Here is a 17,088-nt window from a genome sequence, read left to right as displayed (position 1 = left end):
TCTGTGCATCAGGCACTGCAAACAGCCTTTTACATGGTCTCTGAAATACCACAGGCAATCTCTGTAACACCCTCTGACTTGATTCAGTCAATAACAAGGATGTATCAACAGGAAAGAATAAAAAAATAGGTCAGATAAAGGACTTCTTTGACAAATACTGCTACCCAAAATGTTTTTTTTAAAAAAAAAAAAAAAAAAAGGAGCCTTTGCTGCCTTCACTACTTGGTTCTTGTGAGCTCATAATCCAAACAGATTTGATATGCCTTCCTCTGTTTATAGTAACACCACTGGGACTGAAAACAGAAAATGAGCATTTAATTTAGTTTTTGAATTACAGAGAAGTAATTACGATTCTCAGCTTCTTTCTGCTGCTCAGCTTCCAACTTCCCTTCAGCTAAATAAAATGTAATGGAGACATGCTCATCTTACAAGCTATATGCAGAAATAGAGATATAGTGAAACATTACCTATTTATTCCATTAGTTGTTACTGTGAAAGACTTGAAACTATCCCCACGAAGAGCATGGGCCTTCAGAAACACAGCTAGAGAACAAATTAACTAAACAATCAAATACACAGCAACTCTTATACATGAGGGTTACATGGCAGATGCTGCTGGAGAGATGAGTGATGTAAAATTGTAAGCCTTCAGAGTGGATTCTCTACTACTGATTCTACAGAACATAAATTAGACAAGGAATCAGACTACATTTAATGGGAGATAGTGCTATTTTCAGGAGTTGCAGGTTGTGATTGTGTTTTTTTTGTTTGTTTTGTCTGCTATGGGCAGAGCATGTGCTCCTTAGGGAGGAACCCACAGGCCAAATAAAGTGGTAACAGTGCAAAGCATATATTTCACTTGCAAACATTTCAGTTACAACACTGGAGAAAGATTTTTTCATTACTCTCCTGTAAATGTGCCCAACCTTATGATGAACAACCGCACCACTCATTTCACATCCTCACTTCTCCAAATCCCTGGACAAATGAGAAAAGAAAGGGACTCTTACTCAGATATAGAATCATCATAGAATAGCCTGGGTTGCAAAGGCCCACAGTGCTCATCTAGCTTCAACCCCCTGCTGTGTGCAGGTTGCCAACCAGCAGCGCAGGCTGCCCAGAGCCACATCCAGCCTGGCCTTGAATGCCTGCAGGGATGGGGCATCCACAGCCTCCTTGGGCAACCTGTTCCAGTGCATCACCACTCTCTGAGGGAAAAACTTCCTCCTAATATCTAATCTAAACCTTCCCTGTCTCAGTTTGACCATACCCCCTTGCCCTATCACCCACCCTCATAAACAGCTGTTCCCCCTCCTGTTTATACACTCCCTTCAAGTACTGGAAGGCCACAATGAGGTCTCCCCGGAGCCTTCTCTTCTCCAAGCTAAACAAGCCCAGTTCCCTCAACCTTTATTCACAAGAGAGGGGCTCCAGACCTCTGAATCTTAGTGGTCTTCCAGCTCATTCCAAGAGCTCTGCCTCTTTCTTGTGCTGTGGGCCCCAGGCCTGGATGCAGTACTGAAGATGAGGTCTCACAAGAGCCGAGTAGAGGGGGACAATCACCTCCCTCTCCCTGCTGGCCACCCCTTTTTTTAAGGCAGCCCAAAACAGAGTTGTCCTTCCAGGCTGCAAGCGCACACTGCTGGCTTATGTCCAGCTTCTCATCCACCAGGGCCCCAAGTCTTTCTCCACAGTGCTGCTCTCAAGGGGCTCTTCATCCAGTGTGTATAAATACCTGGGATTGCCCCCGCCCAAGCGCAGCACCTTGGCCTTATTGAAGCTCATTAGGTTTACATGGGCCCACTTCTCCAGCCTGTCCAGATCCCTCTGGGTGGTTTCCTTTCCTTCTAATGTATCAACTGCACCACCCAGCTTGGTGCCATTTACAAACTTGCTGAGGATGCACTCAATGCCACTGTCTATGTCACTACTCACTTTCCCTTCCTCTCCAGTGGGCTGGGGGAGAGAATTGCAAAAAAATAAAAATAAATTAAAAAAAAAAGTAGCACTTGTGAGTTAAGAACAATTTTATAGGACAGCAAGGGAAGAAGACATAAAAACAACAATAAAAGGCTATACAAAGTAAATGATGCACAACACAATTGCACATCACCTGCTGACTGATGCCCAGACAGTCCCCAGGCAGTGGTCTCTCCCCTTGGCCAACTCCCCCAGTTTTATTGCTCAGCATGATGCCACACAGTATGGAATATCCCTTTGGCCAGTTTAGGACCTGGTTCTGTCCCCTCCTGGTACATGCTAGTGACATGGACTATTGATGACTGCTTAGAGGTATCTTTCCTCACTCACAGGGATAGGATTTCTGTTGTCTGCAGCTAGAGAAACCTTCCAGCAGTTTCATTTCAAACCTCACCTGCTTTATCTCTTCCTGGTTTTTTCATGTTCAACCACAGTAGCTCCTGCAAGAGTGAAAGGATTCCTCCTTCTCTTTCCCCACAGAGTGAGACAAGAGACACAAAAATCTAAGCTAGATGTTGCCTGCGACATCCACAGTAGATGAAGGAATACCTTAGCCTGCAGCACCATCCCTGGAAGAGAGAGAGAACACACAACTGTTATCAGCAGTTTTCCCTAGCCTGTCTGGGGAACCTTTCTTCTGCAGGATTTTCTAGAAACACTGCTTTTTCCTGGATTTGTTTTCAACAGTTTCTGCTTTAGTCCTGAGGGAGCCATACAGGAGAAGCACAGCAGAGGAAGCTCCAGGAAAGCTCTGATGAACTGTGTATACACCTAGCTCCTGTAATTACCAGGTGTAGCAATTGGACAAATCAACGCAGTAAGAAATGCATTACAACAGAGGTGTGATGATGAAAGGACTGGCACAACAAAGAGGTGCTATAAAGGAATGAAAGAAATTTCTCACTGTATCTGAAGATTCCAGGTTCACAGGGGAAGACTCCACCAAGGAGGGATCTCCAACCACAGCTCCTTCCCCAGTGGCACTCAGCCCTTCAATGAGGTCTAAGAGAGCTGCAGCCAGGCTCCGCCCCTTCTGGTCCCACGGCTGAATTGCCTTCACCTGTGCTCCAAAGGCTGACCGGGTCTTTTCCCCAGGTGCTCAGTCAGTGGTTCAGCCTGCGACTCATGGGCTGAGAGTTCTACAATCCTCCTCTGGTCTTCCCTTCTGCTAGCTCTTGTGGCGATTCCGTGGGGTTGCCCTGACTCCAGCTAACAAGGAACCTGCGAAGCGGTCACTTGAATCTTTCCTCGCAGGTCCCTGCTCCAGCACTCTGAGGCACGTATGGCACTGTAAACCTGGTCTCCGGGCACCAGAGATGGCATCGGCTGACAGCAGAGGCGCCGGCGCGGCTCCCCACCCGCTTCCAGCCGGCCGCGTTCTGCGGCCGCGCCCCCGTTCTGCCGCCTCCGGGCGGCCACGAGAACCCCCTGGGGTGCCGCTGCTGATGGACAGGATTCGTGGCACCGGGGTGGTGGTCCCGGCCCCCACTTGTTGCCGCCACCGCCACACAGCTCCCGGGCACTGCGCACGTGCTCTCGGTGTACGTGGTGAAGAGCGGAGCGAGAGCCGCGCAGAACGCCGCCGAACGCCAGCAGCGAGCCGCCGCTCCTCTTGGCGCCGCCGCGGGAGAAGCCACCTCTTTCCGCGCGCGTTCTCCTTTAAAAGCGCCCGAAAGCGGCACCCCGCCGAGCCTCCTTCAGCAGGAACTCTCGCAGGGCGCGACCTCCACCCCCGTCTCTCACCGCGAGCTGCCGATCGCGGCCCGCCCCGATCGGAACGCGCTGCTCCCACCGCCGTGCTGCTGCCTCCCCGCGGGTCGTGGGGTGCCCGAGGCGGGGCCGCAGCTCAGGGTACCCTCGATAATCCCCTCGGTTTTGCATCCGTGCTAGTGATACGCGGACTGTCTCCCGCCCTGCGTACAGCCCGCACGATCCTCATCCCAGCGGTTAAAGCTCGGTCGCGGCACCGTTGTCCCAAAGCTAAGCTCGGCACGACCCTCCCGTGCAGCTCCGAGCAGCGCACCGCCCTGCTGGCAGCGCACTGCAGCGGACGCGGCCCATCCGCCCCGGAGCTTCGTGCCAACTGCTCCCCAGCTCCACTGCTCTCCACCTCCGCAGCTGTCAGCCTCCCTCCTTTTTCCTCCGGGGATACGATTTGAGAGGAAAAAAAAAAAAAACCCTCAACTGTCTGTTCCTCCACCCTGTCCTTTTAGCCTGAGCTCTTTAAGAAACTTGTATTGCCCTCCTATTTCCATGGGAGAGCACAAAACATACCAAAGAAACAGACTGGTAACAGACCTTATATAGAAATGTATCGTAGCAACAGCGTCGGGAAACTGTGAGCCTGAGACGCTCAACCAACGAGCGAGCGCCAGGAGAGGATTACCTGCATCGAATTACGGTACAGAACGGAATGGATTTCGCTGACCGGTGCGCAATTGCTCCCTTGCCAATAGGGGGCGTGCGCCCGGTACTGCAATAACGAATAAAGTTTGCTGCTATCACCAAGATCCTTGCCTAACTGAAATTTTTGACTTTGAGTGTTTCCCCCAGGAATCAAGTGTGTGCCTATTGTGTTGCAATATTAAAACACAACTGGGACAGCATTAATATGCTATTTCCACAGCAACTCCAACAAAGATTTCTCACCTTGTTTCTTACACTTTGCCAACATCTCTGTTCAACTATTTGACTGCAAAATCTGCCACTGCAAAACTCTAAGAAATCTATCAATAAGATAACCTACTGCTTGAGCCTTTTACGACAGAACAACTGCAGCTATTCCAGCTGTTGAAATTAAAAGCATCAAGAGAAGCCTAAAAAAATACACAACCACATAACAATTTTAAAACAAAAGAAAAAAGACAAGTAATTATTGGGGGGAAAAAAAGCAGATTAGTTGATATTTTGATCCTTTTTTATGAATAAAAAACAATGAATATTTTAAGTATGAAACTGGAACAAAACTATTACCAATGAACAAAGATACCTTTTATTGAAAGATTTTAAATCATATTTTAAAAACAACGCTCAAAACAGCACAGTTGCAAATTTGCAAGCTCACAAGTATATTGCTGAATTTTTCACAATTCTTTTTTATTTGTTTTGTAGTGTAAGAAGCTTGGGAAAAAAAAAAAAAAAAGCTTACATTACTTTGTGAACCAGCAGGTAGGAAAATAATTAAAGTCATCATTAGCCAAGGATTTTCAAACTAGCTATACACTCCATAACAGATAGATACACTCCTCCTTTTTCTCCTCCCTAATCTCTCAAAGTAATGGCTTAGTTCTTTGGATTAAACGACGACCAACTGAATTGGTTTTGTCTTCTTGGCAACACTAAATCCAGTGACAGATCTCTTTGTTCTTTTTCTGAATCCACTAGCTGATAGCCCAGCATGCTTATAGCACCTTTGCAAACTTCCTGTATTTTTTTAATTTTCTGGAATGAAAGAACATTTCTCCAGGCCTGGGAAACATTAACTGCATCCCGAGATGTAATTTTGAAGGCTTCTTTTTTTTTTCCTGGTCCCTGTCCATGTGTGATGTTATAGACCCAACTTTTGAGTGTGGGGGTCAAACTAAGATCTGCAAATTTATACATTTCTGAGATTTCTGACAACGGGTCTCTTACCAGATCTTCAAAACGGATCATTAGATAGCGATCCTTAAGGAAGCTAGGTGGTTTTAGAGTTGCTGTTTCATAAATCTGAACGTGACTTCTACAAATCTCTTGCATTACTTTGTATTTGCTGTCTTCCACTTTAGTGCCATTGGTACTCAGAACAATTCCATTGTCACGGGCTAATGCTTTGACTGATTGTTCTCGTGACTTTACAACTGCCCTGGGGTCACGGACCAAGTGAATTATTTTGAGGTTCAGGGATGGATCGGTGAGAAGTGGGTAGAGGACCTTCAAGTCAAAGAAGCGAACCTCCTTGATTACAACATGGCTGTAAGTTTTACAGGCTTCTTCCACCTTGCTGAATGGGTACCGTCCACAAAGAGTTTTGCATGCCATTTCACTGGTTATGTCAGTACGTTGAAAGGAGTCACAAGCAGGAGCTGAACACAGAGCCCGACTCACCGCCCACTGGAAAAGATCAGATAAGTTTCTTTTCCAAGGCATGTAGGCATCAAAAACAGACATATCACAGAGAAAGACTGACCTGACCAGGTCCCGCACTGCCATGTGCAAGACTTTGGCACTGTTCTGGTACATTGTAACCCACACATGCCATGCAGGCTCCATCAGGTAGAAGACACTGGGGTGCTGGCTGAAAAGCTGTCCAACAAAAGAAGATCCCGACCTCCAGGAGGAGAGGATGAGGATGTGGACTTGAGATGATTTCTCCTCTGAGTGAGTCGTGAAGCTATTGTACCGGGCATACATGAAGAGTAGGAATCCAGTCTGGACCGTAACAAGAAGCGTAATGATTGTGCTAGAAATCCGAATCCTTGCCATTCTCACTGGGCAATTAAAAAGGCTGAAAAAGGGAGGGAAAACAATAGTGAGCAGTTGATACTATGGCATAATAACGAGAACACAATACAAAGTCTAGCATTAGTAAGACCTTTCTTTAAATACGCATGTGTATTTGGCACTACTTGGTTCCATCATCAGTGGTACTGGGAGGAGAGCATCTGCAGATGGACAGGTGTTGGAAACAGAAATAAATATATTACAGCAAGATTACAGTAGAAATAAATTTGGAGCAAAGGCTTGAAGCTGAAAGAAACCTTGAAGCTGCTCAACTGCTCAAAATACAAAATGCTCTCTAAATGGAATCTGGCAAATGCTGCCAATGGGAAAAAAAAATCCTAATCACTTCACTGTATTTCAGTCTTAGTCTAAAATTACAAGGGTTTCTATCTTTGAAAGGAGTAAGCGGCAACATTAACAATTGTGGCTACTGAAATCAAAGCTACCTTATCAATGACTGAGCATTGCACCGTGTGGTGACAGTAGGGTGCTGCACCAGCTGATGGTCAAGCACAACTCTCGATTTTTGAAAACTACAGAAGGATGAAAGCTTGCAATTTGAAGCAGCTTCTGGCCATAAATGTTACATGAAACAAGTAGCTGATGCATGGACTTGGGCTACAGTGCCCTGTGAGTGACTACATTGAGATGGCATTTAAGGAACAATTCATTTATGAGTTAAGCATTCCTCACAACTTTTTACTAGAGATTTTTGGCACCTAACTGCTCTTACTTTTGCAGATTTCACTTGAAAGCAGTCAGTATGCAGACAACACCAAGCTGAGTAGTGCAGCTAGAGGGAAGGGATGCCATCCAGAGGGACCTTGAAGGCTTGGGGGGCATGCCAACCTCATGAAGTTCAACAAGCCAAGTGCAAAGTCCTGCATCTGGGATGGGGTACTTTCAAGCACAGATACAGGTTGGGCAGAGAATGGCTGGAGAGCAGCTCTGAGGAGAAGGATTTGGAAGTGTCAGTTGATGAAAGACTCAATGTGAGCCAGCAATGTGCTATTGCAACCCAGAAGGCCAACCATATCCTGGGTCGCATCAAGAGATGTGTGACCAGCAGGTTGAGGGAGGCGATTCCACCCCTCTACTCAGCTCTTATTAAACGCCATCTGGAGTACTGCGTCCATTTATCAATGACACCGATGATGGAATCAAGTGCACCCTCAGCAAGTTTGCTGATGACACCAAGCTGAGTGGTGCGGTCAACACGGTTGAAGGAAGGGATGCTCAGAGGGTCCTCAACAGGCTTGAAAGGTGGGCCCGGGTGAACTTGATGAGGTTCAACACGGCAAAGTGCAGAGTTTTGCACTTGGGCCGGAGGAATCCCAGGCATCCCTACAGACTGGAAGGAGCGGTCCTTGAGAGCAGCCCTGTGGAGAAGGACCTGGGGGTCTCGATAGATGAAAGACTTAACATGAGCCAGCAACGTGCCCTTGTGGCTCAGAAGGCAAATGGTATCCTGGGCACCACCAAAAGAGGGGCGGCCAGCAGGGACAGAGAGGTGATTGTCCTTTTCTACTCTGCTCTTGTGAGGCCCCATCTGGAATACTGTGTCCAAGTTTGGAGCCCCCCGTACAAGAAAGACAGAGAGCTGTTGGAGAGGGTCCAGAGGAGGGCCACAAAGATGATCAGGAGACTGGAGCACCTCCCATGTGAAGATAGGCTGAGGAAGCTGGGCTTGTTCAGCTTGGAGAAAAGAAGGCTGTGGGGTGACCTCATTGCAGCATTTCAGTACCTAAAGGTAGCCTACAGAGGGAAGGGGAATCAACTCTTTGAAAGGGTTGATAACTTCAGGACAAGGGGAAATGGTTTTAAGTTGAGGGAGGGAAGATTTAGATTGGATGTCGGGGGAAGTTCTTCACTATGAGAGTGGTGAGGTGCTGGAACAACTGCCCAAAGAGGCTGTGGATGCCCCATCCCTGGAGGTGTTCAAGGCCAGACTGGATGGGGCCCTGGGCAGCCTGGTCTAGCATTAAACAGGGAGGTTGGTAGCCCTGCATGTGGCAGGGGGGTTGGAGATTCACGATCCTTGAGGTCCCTTCCAACCCTGGCCCTTCTGTGATACTGTGATTCAGTTCTGGAGCCCCCAACAAAAGAAGGACATGGAGCAGGTCCAGAGGAGGGCCACAAAGATGATCAGAAGGCTGGAGCACCTCCCCTATGAGGACAGGCTGAGAGAAGAGCATGGGGAAGAGAAGGTTCTGAGGAGACCTTACAGCAGACTTCCAGTACCTGAAGGTACAGGAAAGCTGGGGAGAGATTTTTTTTATGAGGGCAGGTAGTGACAGGATGAGGGGAAATGGTTTTAAACTCGAAGAGGGTAGATTTAGACTAGATACTGGGAAGAAATTCTTGACTGTGAAGGTGGTGAGACACTGGAACAGGTTGCGGATGCCACCTCCCTGGAAGCATTCAAAGCCAGGCTGGATGGGGCTGGGAACAACCTGGTCTAGAGGGAGATGTCCCTGCCTATAGCAGAGGGGTGGAACTAGGTGATCTTAAAAGGTCCTTTCCAACCCAAACCATTTTGTGACTGTATGTTAATTGGCTGAATTTAAAGGAAATAAGATCCTTATGTGTGAAGATCACACTGAGTATTTTATATATAAGCATTTACTATTCAACTGCATTTAATTTTTTCTTATTGCAGCAACAGGTAGGTATATCAACACTCTCTGGACTCTGCTGAAAGCAAATCATGCAGACTAGTAAATGCAAATATAAACCCATCTGACATAATAAATGGAGTATTTTTGCGCTAGTAGAGAATGCTGAAAAGAAAGGTTAAGTGAAAGAGATGGTAGAAATAGGCAGTTATCAGTTCCTTCCAGTATGACAAGAATCACAGGGGGTGAAAGGGACCTCAAGAGATCATCGAGTCCAACCCCCCTGCTAAAGCAAGTTACCTACCATGAGTTGCATAGGTAGGTGTCCAGACAGGTCTTGAATATCTACATAGAAGGAGACTCCAGAGCCTCTCTGGGCAACCTGTTCCAGTACTCTGTCACCATTTCCGTAAATAATTTCTTTCGCATGTTAGTACAGAACTTCCTATGCTCAACTTTTAGGCTGTTACTCCTTGTCCTATCGCTACACCACTGAGAAGAGCCCAGCCTCATCCATTTGCCTCCCACCTCCCTTTAGAGATTTATGAATGTTTATCAGATCCCCTCTGCATCTTCTTTTCCACACACTGAACAGACCCAGGTTACTCAGCCTTTCCTCATATGGGAGATGCTCCAGGCCCTTTATCACTTTTGTGGCCCTCTGCTGGACTCCTTCTAGGACATCCCAATTTTTTTGACCTGGGGCACCCAGAACTGGACACAGTATTCTAAATGTGGCCTCACAAGGACAGAGTAGAGGAGGAGGAGGATCACCTCCCTCGACCTGCTGGCCATGCTCTTTTTAATGCGCCCCAGGATAACGTTGGCGTTCTTGGCCACAAGGGCACACTGCTGGCTTGTGGCCAACCTGTTGTCCACCAAGACCCTCAGGTTCTTCTCCATCAGGTCATTGCCTAACCTGTAACAATGCATGCAGTTATTCCTCCCTGAGGGCAACATTCTACACTTGCTCTTGTTGAACCTCATCAGGTTCCTTCCTGCCCAACTCTCCAGTCTGTCCAGGTCTCATCGAATGATAACACAACCTTCCTCTCAGCACTGTAACATCAACAAACTTGCTGAGGGCGGACTCTATCCTTTCATCCAGGCTGTTGATGAAGATGTTGAACTAGATGAGACCCAGCACCAACCCTTGGAAACACCACTATTTACAGGCCTCCGACCAGACTCGGCACTGCTGATAACAACCCTCTTAGCTCTGCTAGTCAGCCAGTTGTCAACCCACTGCTGATATCAACCCTCTGAGCTCTGCCAGTCAGCCAGTTGTCAATCCACCTCTCTGTCCACTCATCTATCCCACACTTTCTAAGTTTCATAACAAGGATGTGGTGGGAGACAGTGTCAAATGCTTTGCTAAAGTCAAGGCTCACAGCACCCACTGCTCTCCCCACATCTACTCAGCTAGTGATGATATCATAGAATATCTCATCAGGATATAAACGCTATTTTAAATGAACACAATTTTGCTACTAAATGCAACAACATACAAATCTGATATACAAGTAAAGCACCGAGTAAATACACATTTTCAGTGTTTAAGATTCATCTTCTATCCTTTTGCGAAAATTGGGAAGTTTCTGAGCAATGTACATACATGCAGACTGCAAAAATAAATGAATAATTACACAACAAAATGCAGCATCTATGAGAATATTATCCACGGTGTTTAAGTGCATGAGACCACATACATATTCAGTTCAAGAATTTCTCAGTAACACTGCCTCTTATTTCTAAGTTTCTCAAACTAAGCACACATAATTCTATTTACATAAAAATATTCTTTTATATTTGCAATAGCGTTCTCCAGCGTTACGGTTCTTTAACCCTGTATTAAACTTACACTGCTCTAATGTACACCTTCATAACACACTAAGATCTTTCACAACTTCTCACAAATGCAAAAAGCTGTTGAATACCTTGAAGGATTGCCTTCCCATAAAACTTTGAATATTTATAAACCTACTAAGTAGATTACATGATATCATAACCTTAATCACAAGGGACAGAAGCTTGTACTACAGGGTGCTCCTTCTGATCCTGTTTATTTCCCTGCAGGACTCACCAGAGGGTGCTACTAGGCAAGCTCTTCCTTTAAACACGGAAGGACAACATACTTAAACATCGTTAGTTAATAGGTGAAAAACTGGTCTGTGCCTTGTTCTGTGCTGCCTCTCTATTTGCCTGCCCTCTCTTCCTCCACCTGCAGCTCAGCATCGCAACTTGCCTAACCCATGCTCCCCTTGGGAGAGCAAAGGAGCTTGTTCCTGCTTCTTTTCTCCCTCCTTTGCTTCACAGCAGCACTTCCCTGGGGCTGCACCAGCCTTACTAGAGCAGGTTTCTTGAATGCAACAAACAAACAAACAAACGGTACTCATCTCAATAAGCTTGCTATCTAAACAGAGCACTTTTCAGACGTAACACAATATAAAAACAGAGTAGGGATGAAATAATTTGAGCCGAGGTTTGTTCAGCCTGTGCTTTTAGGGACATTTATTTATTTGTAACATAACACAAGTTATGTTATATCAAGAAAATGGATCTATGGAAGTCTGAGAGCAGGATAATTATTGAGTGAACTTCCTTTCACTACAGAATTTAACCCAAAGAGACTTAATATATTAATAAAATTTAATTTTAGATTAAAAAACAAACAAAACAGATCCTACTGTTATATTTTACTAAAATTACTATAAATACAGAAAGAGCAGTGCACGTAGGCTCCCTAAGCTTGAGGCAAAAGACTCGCTTGGAAGACTCTGTCAGAATAAATAGGTCTGAGTCTGTTGCATAAAGATTGAAAATTTGGGCTAGAGTAAATCAAAGAACTGGAAATAACTGAATAAAAAATTACAAGTACCTTCTTCTCCAAAAGCAGTTCTGAGCAACTGAATCTCAACTGTCTTTGCCAAAGCCTTATCCAGTCATATTATGTCTAAGAAAATTTTCAGCATACTTTCTTTTAAGATAGTTTATATTTATGAAGCATTTTTAAGCTGAAGTCTTTATGCATTACAAATACATTACTTTAGCTTCCACAAAATGCAAAAACATACAATTAAATGATTTTCAGAATGGATTTCATCCACTGAGAAATGAATACTCGCTGTATTATACACTTAGGCTTTTGTTAGCTGAAAATTATTTCATCCTATATGCTTATCATACTCTAAGTGCTGACTTACAGACCAATCATTAGAGTTGAATATAATTTATGTCCTCACAATTCACCAAGACATACCTCAGTACTGACTGCAGAAAAGATTGCACTAGTAAACGTCAACACACATTTTACAGAATTAATAGGAAAATGTTTGTGCATAGTTTGATAAACACAGCAAGGCTCACCTGAGAGCCTGTGTTTTATGCAGGTTTACTCAGTACGTACTTCAGATGTAAGACATCGCATCACTGTATATAAGAAAAGAAACACCACCAGAATGACTTCTATCAGCTTACATTAGAAACAAATTTTCCAGTTAGAACAGTGAAAAACGCAGGAACCTTACAAAGCAGATCCAAGGAAATTGGAGTAATTCTTGCCATAAATCACCCTGCTGACAGAGTCGCTTTCCAGTGGTCTTCCCAAACTAGAAATGGTACATCTTCACAGGGCAAAAGCTTATTGCATTGCCAACAATATGTGGATTGGCTGGAGGGGGAGGGAGGGTGGAGCGTGCATTAATTTGGAGGGTGTCTTCTATAACCACTGGTACTTCAAAAAGAGCTAGAAGACTTTCCAATAGTTTCACTAACTAGTTGAAAGGATTGCCTGCTTAATTATTTTAACATAACAGTGAAGGTAAAACAACAGAAGAAATAAAGCACAATAAATGTACTATAATCAGACATTTTGAAATCTGACATCATTTCTTTTACAATCTAGTGGAAAATCAGACTGCAGGAGTCCCTTCCAGGTAATGATGAAGCTTAAATACTTCATAGTATAATGAAACATTATGGTATGACCATAAAACTATATTAATAATAACCATTTTTAAAAACGTATTGAGGTTTAATCTTTTTTTGTTCATTCTCTTTTTAGCCAAAACAGTTTGAAATTAGATAGTTTGATGAACAAAAGACTATGTCAAGGCTTAGCCCTACAAAACCTATTTCCCCATGCAATATTGCAGAAGATAACACGGTGTCTTCTGCTACTAGTATTTTACTCAGAAATAGTTGATGTTCCCAACCAAAACTGCAGCTGAGCAGATGTCATTCCTTGAAATCTTTGTTGAGAATGTTAACTGTTTCCAAGGATGACAGAACCGGGATCACAGAGACACTTGTGGTGATCAAGTGCCATTCACTCGTTCAGACTTTGCAAACGCTGTTAACAATAGCATCCGAAAAGTCAGCCTGAGGACGTGCAGGCTGAGCTGCGCGGTGCCCCATGAAAGCACCGCTAAATCTAAGAAGGAAGGACAAATTATTTGGCTCTACGTTATTTTCACCTAGAAACAGAGGCTTGACACGTTAGAAAAATGGGAAGGGATCTGCTAGAATGACAGAAAACGCGCTCTACAGCACCTGACTTCACCGTTTAATTCCAGCGAGCGAAAACCCCTCAGCTCAATCAGCCACGTTCTCCAGCGGGATTCAAAAAATAAACCAAAAAACCACCGCCGTCGCAGCACCGCCCGGCAGCAGCACCGCGCCGGAGGCGGGAACAGGGCCGGGCCCGGCCTCGGCCGGTACTGCTAATTCACCAGCACCAGCCGCCTTAAACCCACCGACCGGGTTGCTCAGGAGGGAGGCGCCGCCGGATAACGACGTCCTCGCCTACCGAGCCGGAAGCACACGCAGCTCGCCGACCGCGGTGCGGACCCCCGCCCGGCCGGACGTACCTCCCCGCCGCCTCCCGGCACCGCCGCGGATCTGAGCTCCCTGCGGAGACAATGAGCCGCTTTCAGACGTGGCCGAGGTGCCGCGGCAGCGGGAGGAGCCGGGGAAGGGGCCGATCCGCCCCGACTCCGGAGCATCACCGGGAGAGGAGCAGCCCGGCGGGGGCAGGCCGGCAGCCCGCCCCGCCCCGCCCCGCCCCGCGCGGTACCTACTGGGGGGGGGGGCGCAGCCTTCCCGCAGCCCGCGGCCCGGGCGCAACGGCGAGGAAGGCCCCGCGGTCCTCCCGCAGCTTTCTGCTGCGACGCCGCCAACCCGGGGCCTCTCTGCCTGGGGCCCGGTGCCCCTCGCCTGCTGCTGACAAGGCAGCCAGGAGAACCACAAGGTCACTGCCACAAACGAGCTGCTTGGCTGGTTAAACAGATCTAGAGGCATTTTGTTTGTTTGCTTTCACCCCCCCCCCCCCCCCCAACATATCACCTCTTAAAAAAAAATCTCCTAAGGTATTCTCTTACATACTTGGGACCCCAATCATCTACATTTCTACTTTTGTTCATGTGCAAAAATTTTAATCCACGACTTCACTTTTCTGATAACAAGACACTTCCTAACATCCAACTCATTTTTGCACACCTTTGTGGCCTCATCACTGAACAAGGCTTAGATAGCTCTCTAGGAATTACGTACACAGTAGTTCTGCGTAGCGGTGTGGTGTTGATTTGCAGTGGTATTTTTATTTACTGTTGTTCAGCAAGATAAAGGAAGAATCCTTACAGGCAGTCTTCTAAGAAACACTTTCTTAAAGCTCCCTTAGAGCTAAGGCCACCTGTTTCTTTTATTTACACAGTTTTCATATGTTCTGTATTGCATTTTTCTTCCCCAGCTCTGTCCTGAAGAAAAACACAAAGAATGTTCTCTCTATTTCCTGAACCAGACCTATTCATCATTTCTAATCTCATAGACTGTTGCTCTCATAAGTCTTACTTATCACAACTTAATAAGGAAGAATATAACAGGATAGAACAGTAAAGGTATCTCCCATTAGCATTGTTGTCCCGTCATCATCATACAATCCTTAGAGCTGGAAGGGACCTCTGAAGGCCTTCTAGTCTCCCCTGCAACAAACAGAAACACTACAGCAAGATCAGGTTGCCCAGTGCCTGACTCAGCTTCACCTTTGAAGTCTCCAGAGACAGGGCATCAACCACATTACAGAGCAGTCTGTTCCAGTGCCTCACCACCCTTTACTGTAGAAGGCTTTTTCCTTATAACTAACCTAAATCTACTCTCTGAGCCTGAAACCACTTCCCCTTGGTCTATCACCACAGATGCTGCTAGTCTGTCTCTTTCTTTCCTGTAGCTTCCCTTTAGATACTGGAAGGCCACCATCAGGTCACTTGCAGCCTTCTCCTTTCCCCAGAAGGAGAACCCCAGCTCTCTCAGCCCCCATCCTCTTTCATCTTCCAGATGCTAGTTTAAGCAGATGCCTGCTCACCTTTTGAGTGTTATAAATTCCATTGCTGTGAGAGAACAAAAAGTCAACCCCCTAAAATGGGGTCCTAAGGTCCCTTCAGATATTTCTAGTCCTTGCTCATGTGCATACTAATGCTTGTGCAAACACATACCACATTCATCAATAACTGATCAGTCTTAAGAAGTGAGTATGTTTCGTACAATCCTCGCCATAATAAGCTCCCTGAGCTAACTCCTGCAGCCACATAAGCACCAGCAGAACTGTAAAGGAGAAGAGCAGGGACTACAGCAGACCAGCTATAAATATCAATTTCAGATGCCGAGTAAACGATCTCCCAGGAACCAACATTTATTCTTGTTAGTGCCCGGAAAGGCTAAAAAGCAATTAACGGTTGCTTTGACACCAGACACTCTGATACAAAGTCAATTTTCTGTATTCATAAGCTATCAAGTTATGAATATGATATAATCTAACAGAGCTCAGAGGTTCAAAGTGCAAACAGGAGACTTCAAATGAAATATACTTACCCGCAAGTACAGATAGAACAATTTACAGTTCACAACTGTGTAAAGTTTCAGAAGCAGAAGATGTGCTGGATAACCAAGACAGCCCTCCTATATTAGCATTAGGACTTGTGTTCAAGAATAAGCTGGGATGGAGTCCATCTAGCACGTAAAGATTGAGAGAAATGGAAGTAACCAGACTGCAAAGTTCCAAAGAAATTTAAACAAAACCTCAAAGGAAGCTGGTTATTCTGAGAAGATGAAAAGGAATGGGCAGATTGTTTTTTTTAACTACCAAGATACTGAATTCTGGAAGGCAACAGCCAAAAGAAACTGTATACAATTCTCTACAAATTATTCTTTCACCTTTATTAGCTACACCATGGTTCAAGAGAATTTTGTTAAATAATACCCAGAATTGTTTTAGAATCCCTCCTGCCGTAATACCACTTTGCTAGAATTGAATAGTAACAAATTCAGAAACATAAGCCCCAAATGAAAACAAACAAACAAATTGCTTCGCCTATTTTCTCTTTCTGGGCTTAAGTCATCTTTCCCACCTGCCTCCAAGAATGAGGAACAGTCTTCCAGTTTTCAGCAGGAATTACTATTAGTTTCATTTTACTATATTCTGAATTATCATAAATTCTGAAAATAATTATTCATTTGCTTCGGAACTCTGAAGTTTCTTTGGTAGTCTGTTACATTTTCTTTGTGAAACACTATGCTTCTGTGTTTTGATATTCCCAATTAATAGCTTACAGTTACAGTAATATTACCAATAGTAAATGACTGTACAAACCTTGCAGATACCATCACCTAGAACCCAGCTTCTCAGATCAGCCTTAATTTTTCCATCAACAAATTTAATAACAGTCAGTGGACACTTATAACCAAGGTTACAGAAAAAAAAAAAGGGAAAAAAAAAGAATGAGTTACAGTCACATTCCCTATATATCATATATATTTTTCCCTTTTATAGCACACAAGTGGATATATAAGTAGCTATTAGCTGAACCCTAGCAATAGTGAATTGATTAAAAACACAGTACAAATAGCTCATTATTATGGTTATCATATTATTTTCAATCTTCGTGGTTTAACAAAATTTAGGTAATTCAAAAGCAGCTCACTGAATTCTGTTTTTGGGGTTGTGTTTTTTTTTGTTGGG

General features: G+C 45.0%; 1 protein-coding gene across 5 annotated transcripts; it reads right to left on the bottom strand.

The window, feature by feature from the left end:
• Positions 1–4,966: 4,966 nt before the first annotated feature.
• LOC116244053 (carbohydrate sulfotransferase 6-like) lies at positions 4,967–16,832 on the bottom strand. Of its 5 annotated transcripts, none has more exons than XM_090149563.1 (3): positions 16,720–16,832; positions 15,942–16,079; positions 4,967–6,466 (listed from the first exon to the last, which is right to left on the bottom strand). In XM_090149563.1, the coding sequence occupies exon 3, from the start codon at positions 6,442–6,444 to the stop codon at positions 5,263–5,265; it is 1,182 nt and encodes a 393-aa protein (XP_090005689.1). In that variant the 5' UTR covers positions 6,445–6,466; positions 15,942–16,079; positions 16,720–16,832; the 3' UTR covers positions 4,967–5,262. The 5 variants fall into 5 exon arrangements, with proteins under 5 accessions (XP_090005689.1, XP_090005688.1, XP_090005690.1 ...); XM_090149562.1 differs by lacking the exons at positions 15,942–16,079; positions 16,720–16,832 and adding exons at positions 12,444–12,506; positions 13,946–14,397; XM_090149564.1 differs by lacking the exons at positions 15,942–16,079; positions 16,720–16,832 and adding exons at positions 12,605–12,747; positions 13,629–13,931.
• Between the last annotated feature and the right edge of the window lie 256 nt (positions 16,833–17,088).

The sequence above is a fragment of the Phasianus colchicus genome, chromosome 13 (assembly GCF_987193195.1).
Source record: "Phasianus colchicus chromosome 13, bPhaCol1.hap1.1, whole genome shotgun sequence".
Taxonomy (NCBI): Eukaryota; Metazoa; Chordata; class Aves; order Galliformes; family Phasianidae; genus Phasianus; species Phasianus colchicus.
The sequence above is the reverse complement of the archived record's forward strand: the minus strand, read 5'-3'. Positions and strand labels throughout refer to the sequence as shown.

Bases quoted from the DNA above. Each gene is read 5' to 3' on its own strand.
- LOC116244053 (XM_090149563.1), bottom strand. From the start codon at position 6,444: ATGGCAAGGATTCGGATTTCTAGCACAATCATTACGCTTCTTGTTACG.